The 12,117-nt window shown below is 36.9% G+C and overlaps 1 protein-coding gene across 2 annotated transcripts in view; it reads right to left on the bottom strand.

The window, feature by feature from the left end:
* Nucleotides 1-9,495: 9,495 nt before the first annotated feature.
* Nucleotides 9,496-12,117, bottom strand: part of DPH5 (diphthamide biosynthesis 5) — a 36,243-nt gene continuing 33,621 nt past the window's right edge. For both annotated transcript variants that reach the window (XM_038541190.1, XM_038541189.1), the window contains one exon: nucleotides 9,496-10,650. In XM_038541190.1, the coding sequence (XP_038397118.1) occupies nucleotides 10,442-10,650 (209 nt within the window). In that variant the 3' untranslated portion in view covers nucleotides 9,496-10,441. The remainder of the gene's footprint in view (nucleotides 10,651-12,117) is intronic.

The raw sequence follows: 12,117 nt of genomic DNA, 5'->3' as shown, positions 1-12,117 counted from the left end.
CAGCCATCAGCACAAACACATTCTGGCCTTAAGGCAGGAAATAGGAGGAATTTCTGCTGAATCAGACCTTTGCCCAGGCACTCTGAAAACATTTCCTCTAGCCTGACTTCCTGATTACCTTCTGCTGGCCCTTCTGCACACTGGACTTTGACCTATTAGATCTAGAGCACCTGCCAGGGACTCCCTGCCTTTCCTGTGTTCTCTAGAATTAGCCTCTGGCCTAAGGAAACTCTACAGTGACCCTAACCACTGCCTCAGAGCAGCCTACTCTGTTTACATTCTGATTTAAGCAAGTTACTTATTATAATACTTCACCTAATCTTTATCTAGACTTGTTTCCTTCCCCAAGAAGCCACCCTGTGTTGTACTAAGTGAGCTTCTCAGTTTTCACTTTCAATCCTCCAGCTCAGGAATCTGGAGCAGTTCCCTAATGCTCATCAAATACAAATTCCTCTGAACAACTTTAGAAACTCATAATGCTTTTCCTTTCCTCCTTACCCAGTCTTATTACCCACAGTATGACAATAAACTTATCATTACTCTAGGCCAGAGAAACAGCAGACAGGGAGAGGCCAACTGGTCCAATAGATATAGACAGAATGAGCAATTTAGTATTTTTCATTCTGTAAAAAGGACGGAAATTTAAGACAACAGTATTGCAATGGGATTCTAGTTAATTCAAACAATCTATTGGTTCATTCAGCCCTATTTCTAGGTTAAAAAAAAATGTCTACCATAAAGTTCAGGCTTAGCACATGCTGTTAACATTTAAGTGTACATTTCAACTTTATCTGCTAAATTCCTAAAAACCAAGAGAAGTAACAATGGTAACAGTAAGATCATACTCAAATGCATTGAGTCTGGCACACTTTAGGCAATCAAAATTTACTGGAAAAATGGATGAATTTAATAAGTTTAATTCCTCCTGGGAAAATGGTTAATGTAAAAAATTCTTGTAAGAGCCACTGCTAAAACCAAAGGATTAAAAACAATGCAAAAACAAAAGCATTCAAAAGAATATTTCATGAATGTAGGCAGAAATAGTATTTTAAAAGGGTGACACTGTATAAATAAACACGAAATTCAGATTCACATTCAGTTATAGTACAGTTTTACAGCAATTAAAATCCTACCATTTGGCTTGGACTTTGGAAATATCATACCACTTCCAAAATGATAAGTAAAATAATATCTGTCTAATGAGCCATCACTGTTTTCCCACCATAGGCATTAATGTTATATCAAACTGCTGTTTAACTTTACAGGGGTTATCTGTCCTGTATGTGCATCATAACTACTTCCCCTTGAGCAATAATTTGTACACAGATCATAGATTTCTACAGAACTTCAAAACAAGACAAAGTTACTACATTTGTAGTTCTAGTAGTTGGAGCAAAGACTTCCTATTGGCTTCCAAAGACTTCTCCCAAGCAATTCTGCAGTAGTGGCCAAGAACTATGGAAACCCACAAGAGCTACAATACAAGAGGAGGGGGTTTTTCTGTTTAGTGGAGCTATGGTTTCAAAAGAGTAGAACAAGACCCTGTTGCTTTTTTCTGTCTCTCCACATGGGTCAGGATGTAGGCTCAGTCATGAAGATATGAGACAGAGCCACACAGTAGAGTAACAAGAAGTTACTCTAAAACTTGAGTAACTTTATGAGAAGTTACTCATAAAGTTGTTTATGAACTCCAAAGAATACCGTCAAGTCACTAATGCTTGGATGTGATCCTATTCAGCATACCAAAACACCTTTAGAACTAAACTATCTGGGACGCCGGGGTGGCTCAGTGGTTGAGCACCTGCCTTCAGCCCAGGATGTGATCCTGGGGTCCTGAGATTGAGTCCCACATCAGGCTCCCTGCATGGAGCCTGCTTCTCTCTCCGCCTATGTCTCTGCCTCTTTCTCTCTGTCTCTCATGAATAAATATAATCTTAAAAACAAACAAACAAAAAAAAAACAACCTAAACTATCCAATCAACTAGGTCCCAGAGAGTTTAGGTCCCATACTGAGTAGTGCAAACCTGAAATAGATCCAAACAAAACTACAGTCTTTGAAAGCTGAACTGACATTGGAACCATAGCCCACAGAAGGCAGCTTGGTAATTATATTCTGAACCTAACCAAGTTGACTACCTATTAGAACAAATAGATTGCCATTCTCCATAGAATCTAAGACTCAGAATCTCATAACATAATACAATGTCCACACTACGATAAAAAATTACTCCACACAAATTTCAACTCATGGAAGAAAAACAATCAACAGATAAGACTGAGATGACATCAATATTAGAATTATCTGTCAAAGACTTTAAAGCAGCCATTATAAAAATACTCGAACAAGCCATCAGAAATAATCTTGCAAAAAAAAAAGAATCTTGCAACAAATATTAAAACAAAATAGAAGACCGAAAAAAGAACCAAATGGAAATTTTATATCAATTACTAAAAAAACAAAACAGAACAAAACAAAAATAAACCAAACCACACAGAATGGGTTCAACAGCAAATGGAACAGGGGAAAGAGTCAATGAACTGGAAGATAGACCAATAAAAGCTATCCACTCCGAATGGCAGAGAAAATAGACCAGGAAAAAAAATCTCAGAGACCTGTGGGAGACAAGAAATATGTAACATTTATGTTATCAGAGTCCTGGAAAGGACTCTGAATACAGTGCTGAATCAGTGCTGCAAAAATTTTTGAAATACTCTGAATACAGTGCTAAATCAGAGAGTGCTAGAAAAACATTTGAAATGATGGCAAAAACTTCCCAATCTTGGTGAATAAACCTACAAATTTAAGAGGCTATTAGCCAACTCCAAGAAGGACAAACCCCAAAATATCTACACCTAAATGCATCATAATCAAATAATTTCAATGAAAATCTCATGAGCTTTATTACAGATATCAACCAGTTATATGGAAAAGCATGAGAACTCAAATATATAAAACAATTTTGAGAAAGATGAACATAATTAGAGGAATCACACTACCTATTTTTAAGATTTACCATAAATCCAAAGTAATCAAGATAGTGTGGTATCACAGAAGGGAAAGAAAAATAAATCAACAAAAAGCAAAAAGATCCACACAAATATGGCCAACTGATTTTTGACAATGGTGCAAAAAACAATTCAATGGAGATAGTTTTTTTAAAAAACTAATGATGAAAAATCAATAAATATAAATAAATAAAAACTAATGGTGTTGGAGCACTTGGACATCTTTATGCCAAAAAAAAACCTTGACATTAAAATCCACACATTATAGAAAAATAAACTCTAAAACTATATCTAAATGCAAAACTAAAAATTTTACAATAAAACATTGAATAAAATCTGTCTTTCAGTTTGATGATGGGTTCTTAGACATAGGAACAAAAACATGATCCACACAGAAAAAAACTGATAATCTGGATTTCATCAAAATGAAAGTTTTGCTTTACCAAAGACATGCTTAAGGGAATAAAAGGATAAGCTATGGACTTGCAAATCACGTATCTGACAAAGAATTTGTATCCAGAATATGTAAAGAATGCTCAAAACTTAAGCATAAGAAAACAAACAATCCAAATTAAAAGATATGAATGGATGCTTCATTAAATAGGATATAAAAATAACAAGCATATGAAAAGATTTTAACATCATTAGTCACTAGGCAAAAGCAAATTAAAACTATGATGACATATACCACAACACACTTACAAAATAACTAAAATAAAAAATACTGCCAATATGAAATGCTGACAAAACTACAGAGCAACAGGAATTCTTTCACGGTACTGGTGGGAATGCAAAATGATAGAGACACTGCAAATCATTTCAGTGGTTTCTTATAAAAATGCATTCACGATATGACCCAGGAATCCCACTCCTGTCTTCTCTAGAAAAATAGACTCTATGTCACATAAAAACCTGAATGTGAAGGGCACCCGGGAGGCTCAGTTCATTAAGCTTCTACCTTCAGCTCAGGTCATGATCCCAGGGTCCAGGATCGAGTCCTGCATCTGCCTCCCTGCTCCGTGCAGAGCCTGCTCCTCCCCCTGCTCATGCTCTCTCTCTCTCTCTCTCTCTCTCTCTAATAGATAAGTAAAATCTTGAAAAACAAAAACCCTTAATGTGAATTTGTTAACTCTCCATATAATTGCTAAAAAGTGGATGGGTAAAGGCATGAATATAAAGGGATAGTGGGAAGGAGTTTTTTGGTGTTGAAACTGTTTTGTGTTTAGATTATAGGAGTGGTTTCAGAGAATTTACTACTAAAGCGCTAGAAACTGCTAAGTAAATGAATGTAGTATTCAGGTATTTCTAATTTAACTACCAAACCCTGCGATTTCATGATAGTAAAACAAAGATAATATCGTTCCTTTTTCTGATAAATAATGCACATTTTTCATTTTACAATTTCATCCATTCATTCACTCATTCATTCATTTAGTTACGGAGTGCACGAGTAGGTGGAAGGGTTGAAGGGGAGAGAGAGAGAATCTTGAGCAGGAGCCATGCTCAGTGCAGTGTGGGGCTTGGTCTCAGGACTCTGAGACCATGACCTGGGCCAAAATCAAGAGTTAGATGTTCAACCAACTGAGCCACTCAGGCGCCCCAACAATTTCATTTAAATTGAGGTTAAATTATATATGGAATAGTCTCAACAGAATTAGCAAATTAAAATAAGGAGCCTGTTAAATTTCAGTTCAAACAAATTACAATTTCCTTAGTATAAACGTGTCCCAAGTATGGAATGAGAAATGTATATATGTGTACATTTTTTCATTATTTATCTATAATTCAATTTTACTGGGTGCCTTATTTTATCTGGCAATCTTTATACAGAAAAAATGCAGTTCCTGAATCCATATATTTGAACAAATTTTCGTAAATGTTTATAGCCATACAACCAATACCCAATCAAGATACAAAACATTTCTACTACTTTCAGGTTCCCTTTTGTCCCCTTCCAATCTTCATTCACTCCACAGGCAAACCCGGTTTTCTTTTGATTAGTTCCCTCTATTGCTAAATTTCATATAAATGGAATTACACAGTCTCTTTCCTGTCTGGCTTCTTTCATTTAACATCTCTTTTTAAAATTCATGTTGCAGGAGTCAATGGTTTGTTCTGTTTGATTGCTAATACTCCATTGTAAAATATAGCAAACTTTTAAAATCCGCTCTCTTATTGATAGAGAGCTTGGTTCTAGTTTGGAGCTATGAATGAATAAACATATAAAGTTATAAACATTCTTGTACAATTTATTTTGCCAATGTTTTCATTTCTTTTGGGTGAATACCTAGAACCGATCTTGCTAGTTCATGGTATTTAATTTATAAAAAACTGAAAACTACTTTCCAAAGTAGTTGTGTCAATTTATATTCCTACCAAGAGCAGGCAAATTTGTTACTCCATATCCTTGCAACTTTTACTGTTGTTAGCCTTTAAAATTTTTGACATTTCATTGGCTTTGTTAATTTTATTGTTTGCCCATTTTCTATTTCACTGATTTCTGCTATGATGGTATTTCCCTCCTTCTGCTTATAGTTTTATATGCTTTTCTTTTTTTCTAGCTAAGATGGAAACAGATCATTGATTTTTAAACTTCCTTCTTTTCTAACATAGGCTTCTAAAGCTATAAATTTCTAAGCACTGTTTTATCTGCATTCCACACATTTTCACATTTTATGTTTTTGTTTTTATTCAGTTAAAAATAACTGCATTATTTTATTTCCAAATATTTGGGACACCTCTGTTCGTGATTTTTAACTTAACTCCGTTGTGGCTAATAGCCAAGCATATGGTCTACTTTGTTGAAAATGTCTATTCTACTACTATTGGGTGGAGGCATCTAGCATCAGTTTGGTCCAAATGGTTTTTGTTCAAATCAATATTTTTGTTGACATTTATCAGTAGCTAAGAGGTTCATTAAAATCTTCAACTGATTGTATGAAAAGTTTCTCTCCAGTATGCTACTTCTTTTAAGGTCTATTTTGTCTTATATGAATATAGCCACTTGTTTTCTTATGCTTACTGTCGGTATGTTCTACTTTTCTCCCATTCTTTTACTTTCATCTTGTGTCTTTAAAGTTTAACTCTTGGGATCCCTGGGTGGCTCAGCAGCTGAGCATCTGCCTTTGGCCCAGGGCGTGATCCTGGAGTCCCGGGTTGGAGTCCCACATCGGGCGCCCTGCAGGCAAGCTACTTCTCCCTCTGCCTCTCTCTCTCTGTGTCTGTCATGAATAAGCACATAAAATCTTTAAAAGATAAATAAAGTTTAACTCTTATAGACAACATATGGTTGGACCTTTAAAGAAGTCTAGTTCTTTTGACTGGAGTGTTGGATTTATATTTAAGTAATTACTAGTTTGGCTGAATTTAGGTCTGCCATTTTGGTATTTGTCTTATATATTTTTAACCTATAATTCCTCCTTTCCTGATTTTTGATAAATCATGTCTTTGAGAATTCAACTTTTTTTCAGTATTTAATTTTAATTCCTCTAATTTTTTTTTTACTTCTGCCTTATTTTTTTTATAGCAGTTGCCAAGGGATTTCAATACATAACATACATAATAACCTTACCAGTCTATAGTTAGTATTCCACAACTTTTGAAAATGTAAGAACTGCCACTGTTTAATTCCCTTTAACCCCTGAAACTTGTATTATTGTTGAAATATATCTAACTATACACCAGTGTACCATGCTAAATTGTTAGTTAGTTATACCTACTATCTATCAGAGAGATAGAGAGAGAGAAAGAGAGAGAGAGAGCGTGCACAAGCAGGGGGAGTGGCAGGCAGAGGGAGGAGAAGCAGGCTTCCTGACTGTAAGCTTAGTCCAGGACCCTGGGATCGTGACAAGCCAAAGGCAAATACTTAACCAACTGTACCACCCAGGCACCCTTGTCAGTCATCTTTTAAAAACATTAAGTGAAGAAAAGATTGATAGTCTTTTATACTCACATATGATTTCCTTCCTTCTAACTGATGTCATTTACCTTCAGCCTAAAAAACCTCCCTCAGCTTTCCTTGTAGGTCTGCTAGTGACAAATTCTGTTTTCATGAAGATTGCTTTGCTTTCATTTTTGAAGGATGGTTTTACTGGATATAGAACTCTGGATTGATTGGGCTTGGTTTGGTTTTGCTTTTTAATTTCAGTACTTTACAGTTCTCTTTGTGTAGTCTCATAACCTCCATTGTTTCTGAGGTAAAGCAGCCAACATTTATTATTCCCCTGTGTATAGTAAGTTCCCTACTTCCACTCATGGTAGCTTTTAAGATTTTCTCTTTGGTTCTCATCAGTTTTAACTACGATGTATTAGGTGTTCTCTCTGTATTCTGCTTAGAGTTCACTGAGCTTACTGGATCTATGCATTGATAAGTGTCACCAAACTTGGGAAAATTTTACCTTTACTTACTCATCTTTTTTTCTGTCCTCTATTTTCTCTGCTCCTTCTGGAAATCCAATTACATATGCATTTGACTGCTGAATATTGCCCCGCATTGCTTTGACACTCTGTGCTTTTTTTTTTTCTTTTTTATTCGCCCTAATCTTTTTTTTTTTAAAGATTTTATTTATTCACAAGAGACACACAGAGAGAGAAAGAGGCAGAGACACAAGCAGAGGGAGAAGCAGGCTCCATGAAAGGAGCCTGACGTGGGATTCGATCCCGGGTCCCTAGGATCAGGCCCTGGGCTGAAGGCAGGCGCTAAACTGCTGAGCCACCTGGGCTGTCCCCCAACCTTTTTTTATTCTTTAGTCCTCAGATAGGATAATTTCTATCCATCTGCCATCTGTATGCTGCTGTTAAATCCAACCATTTGGGTTTCTATTTCCATTTCTCTGAGAGCACCCCTCTATATACATTCATTACAACCGTTTTTCCTTTTCATCTTGGAGCATAGTTCTACTAGCTGCTTTAAAATTCCCATCTGCTAATTCCAAGTTCTGGATTATATTAGGATCTTTCTGTGTTTTTTCTTTTGGCCATAAATCACATTTTCCTGTTTTTTTTAATGCATTATTGTATCATATTCTTGTCACCATTGATATGCTAAAGAGACTCATTTTGTTATCATACCATGGAAGTGTTAAGATTTGTTCCAGCTGGCAGTTAAATTATTGACTACCTATCTTGATTTGTGGAGGATTGACTTTACATTAAAGGTTTTGTCTTGGGGCACCTGGGTGGCTCAGTCAGTTCGACATCTGCCTTCAGCTCAGGTCTTGATCGCAGCGCCCTGGATCCAGCCCCGCATGGAGCCCAGGTCAGGCTTCCTGCTTAGCAGGGAGTCTGTTTCTCCCTCTCCCTGCTCTTGTTCCACTTTTGTGCTCTAGTTCACTCTCATGCGCTCAGTCTCACTGTCAAATAAATAAAATCTTAAAAAAAAAAAAAGGTTTGGTCTTAATTTCAATGGCAAATCCTTAGTCCTGGGCAGTCTTTTCTAACACACAGCCATTCTAGGTATTTGACAGAAAGCCTAAGGTGCTTACCACGCCTTCTAACTTGTCAGAATTCAAGCTTGAAATTGTTTTCTCTTGCAATACAGACCAACAAGCTCTGCTTGGATTTTTCCAGACTTCTATCTCTGGCTTTCCACGAGGTTCATGGAGACTTCCCTGTACAAGTGCAATTTAGGAGTTAGCCAAAGAGTTAAGAGATTTATATGCAGATTGGAAAGCTGGCTTCTCCTTCAGTGCCACCTTCATTTCTAGAATTTCCTCAATTTACAGCCCCACTAGCAGCCTCCAATTTCTTTGACACCTCAAGCCAGTAAGATTGTAACCTTCTCTTGCATTCTAGCCATCCTTTACCAGATTGGGGAATGTACTGAGGGGAAGTACAGTCCTCAGCCTGCTTTTGGTCATTTCCCAGTGTCTTTAGACAGTTATATTTTGTCCAGAGTTTACAATTGGGAGGGCTGTACATTACAAGCTATTCAACCATTATCAAAACTAGAAGTCTTTCTTTTTATAATTCTTCAATGCTCGCTTTAATGGCTCAAAAGAAAGCAACACAGAACTGGCATTTAAATGTCTTTTGCTCTCTCCTCTTTCGTGTAAAAGACTAAAAATGGAATATTTCATATATAGTAAAATATATTTTATCTCAAATGCAGTAAGTCAGGGGCACCTGGGTGGCTCAGTTGGCTGAGCATCAGATCCTTGATTTCAGCTCAGCTCTTGATCTCAGGATTGTTAGTTCAAGCCCAGTGCTGGCCTCCATCCTGGGCATGGAGACTACTTTAAAAAAAAGAAGAAAGAAAGAAAGAAATCAAAATAACTTTTTAAAAAGATTTTATTTATTTATTCATGAGACACACAGAGACATAGGCAGAGGGAGAAGCAGGCTTCCTGCAGGGAGCCTGATGCGGGACTCGATCCCAGGACTCCAGGATCACACCCTGAGCCTAAGGCAGACACTCAACTGCTGAGCCACCCAGGTGTCCCAAAATAATGTCTTGTTAATTAATGCTTCCAGGAAGTAGGAAAGTGTATGTTCAATTTTCAATGAATTTAATGAAATTTAAGCTATGGTTGATAAAGCCACGAAGATATTTAGAGTTAGACCAATAAACTTGCATATAGCAAAGCCATTTCTGTTATGAACTAACAAAATATATAAGACTCTACTGTCATGAAAAATAATAAACGGAGTGCTATTTACAACTGGGAAAATGAATGTGACTAGTTGCATACATACAGTGACATATCAACTGAGTTATGTTATATGAAAAATCTTGACTAACCCACTGCCTCCAAACTTAAATTTTTTAAAACTGTATTTTGTAGTCGGTAAGTTTTCCATTTGTCAACTTGGATGTGAAAGATGCTATTTAAAACCAAACAGCAACTGTACATGGCTGGCTGAACATTCATAATTCAACAATTATATAACCTCCAAAATACAGCAGAATATGAACCACATAATTAGGATGTCACTTAAACAAGACAAGGCAATTCAAAAGGATGTCATTTTGTGGCATGTGTTCAGCTGAGCTTTAAGTAAGTAGGACTTATTCTTCCCAACTCTGCGTATATGCACTAATACCATCTGCTGTCAAGACAACCCATCTTGTGGCCAGGAGAGCTGACTTTTTAAGAAAGAAGAAAGTTCCACATTGTATAAACTTATTTCATAAGTAAAAACTGCTTTTAAACAACTCTGTTTATGAATGCCCCTGCAAGTTTTAGACTTGGTCTGCTCCATGTGTGTGCATCCTGAAAAATCACCAAAATAGTTGCAACAACTGATAATGACATAGGGAAAAAAAACTCATTACCACAGGAAACCAAGTACTGTTAAATCAACATCTTTCTTCTTGGTCACTTGCTTTATAATTATTAGGTAAACCAAAAGAACTATACATTATGCAAATGTGTGTATGTGCATATATGACTGAAACAAATGAACATCTAACAATAGAAAATGTTCATGAAGTTCATCAACAGGATTCTGAACTATTATCTGGTATGGAAAACAGACTTAGCATCTCCATCTCCAGTGGATGCATGTTGTCTCCTGTGATAATTAAGGAGTGTAACGGTCCTCCCAAGTCCACAGTACTCATTTGCTGCAAAGTGCCTGCTGCAATTTTCTGGTCTTCAGCTCCAACCCTGGCTAAGCCAACACAGAGTGTCTTCTCGGTGACTGCTATTAAGAGAAGAAAAAAAAAATTGCCATTCAATTCAGCAAATGCATTATCTTGTCCAACATTAAAACTAACATTAGTACCAAAAGTACATTTAAAGAAGCCCCAAGGGATCCCTGGGTGGCGCAGCGGTTTAGCGCCTGCCTTTGGCCCAGGGCGCGATCCTGGAGACCCGGGATCGAATCCCACGTCGGGCTCCCGGTGCATGGAGCCTGCTTCTCCCTCTGCCTATGTCTCTACCTCTCTCTCTCTCTCTGTGTGACTATCATAAATAAATAAAAATTAAAAAAAAAAATAAAGAAGCCCCAAATATCTTCAATCTCTTTAGTCACTCATTACAGATATCGGTTTATCTAAGGCTTTTCCAAGTTACATGCACTAACTACCTAACTAGTTTATATTTTCAGGACTTGATATATCCATACTCTTTACGACTGCATAGCATTTGTCTTTAAGAGTGAACAATGTTTACTACCTGCCTATATTTTTAATAAATTGCTTGAGTATGTTCACATTGACCAAGATATACTAGAAAAATAAGCAGGTTATGAGATAAATACACAGATTTGATTTTTCGCTTGGCCACCTAATTAGCTATGTCAAACTTTAGTTTTTTTCACTTTTTAAAATAGAATACTATCTTTCTTAAGTGATAGTTTTAAGGGATAAGATAAGAGACATTAAAGTATTTAGTAAACTACAAAGCTGTGGGGCATCTGGGTGGCTCAGGTCATGATCTCCAGGCCTTGGGATTGAGCCCCACATCAGGTTCCCTCCTCAGCAGGGGAGTCTGCTTCTCCCTCTCCTTTTGCCTCTCCCCCTACTCATGCTCTTGCTCTCTTTCAAATAAATAAAAAAAATTAAAACAACCACCACCACCACTACTACAGAGCCCTGAACAAATAACAAGCATTATGATATTATTTATGCTTTTAAGTACTGATCTTTTCATGGTTTTGTTTAGTTGGGAAAGTGTGTCCCAACTGAACATGATCAAAATGAGGCAAATGATATTCACAAGGATAAGCATCCATACAAGTTTAGGCTTAAGGTTCAAAATTTAGGATATGCAACACCCTTGCAAATTATTTGTTTCATGACTTTAAACAAGGCCTACTAATGAGAAAGAAATAAACAACATTCAAGAATCTCTTCATGTATCTTTTTCCATTAAGATATAGGTGTTCAAAAACAGGACCTTGTAACAGAATGTAATGAGTTTATTAGTGTAAGTTTTTATTTATGTATTCATGAGAGACACACAGAGAGAGAGAGGCAGACACAGGCAGAGGGAGAAGCAGGCTCCGTGCAGGGAGCCTGATGCGGGACTTGATCCCAGGTCTCCAGAGTCACACCCTGGGCCGAAGGCGGTGCTAAACCACTGAGCCAGCCGGGCTGCCTAAAACCTGATTTACAGTTAATTTGTGAAAATCCTCACTTTCTGGAATAGTATTAATTTTCCTAGAAAG

Source organism: Canis lupus, chromosome 6, assembly GCF_011100685.1.
Source record: "Canis lupus familiaris isolate Mischka breed German Shepherd chromosome 6, alternate assembly UU_Cfam_GSD_1.0, whole genome shotgun sequence".
Classification (NCBI taxonomy): Eukaryota; Metazoa; Chordata; class Mammalia; order Carnivora; family Canidae; genus Canis; species Canis lupus.
Note: the sequence above shows the minus strand (reverse complement) of the source record. Positions and strands in the feature narration are given on the sequence as shown.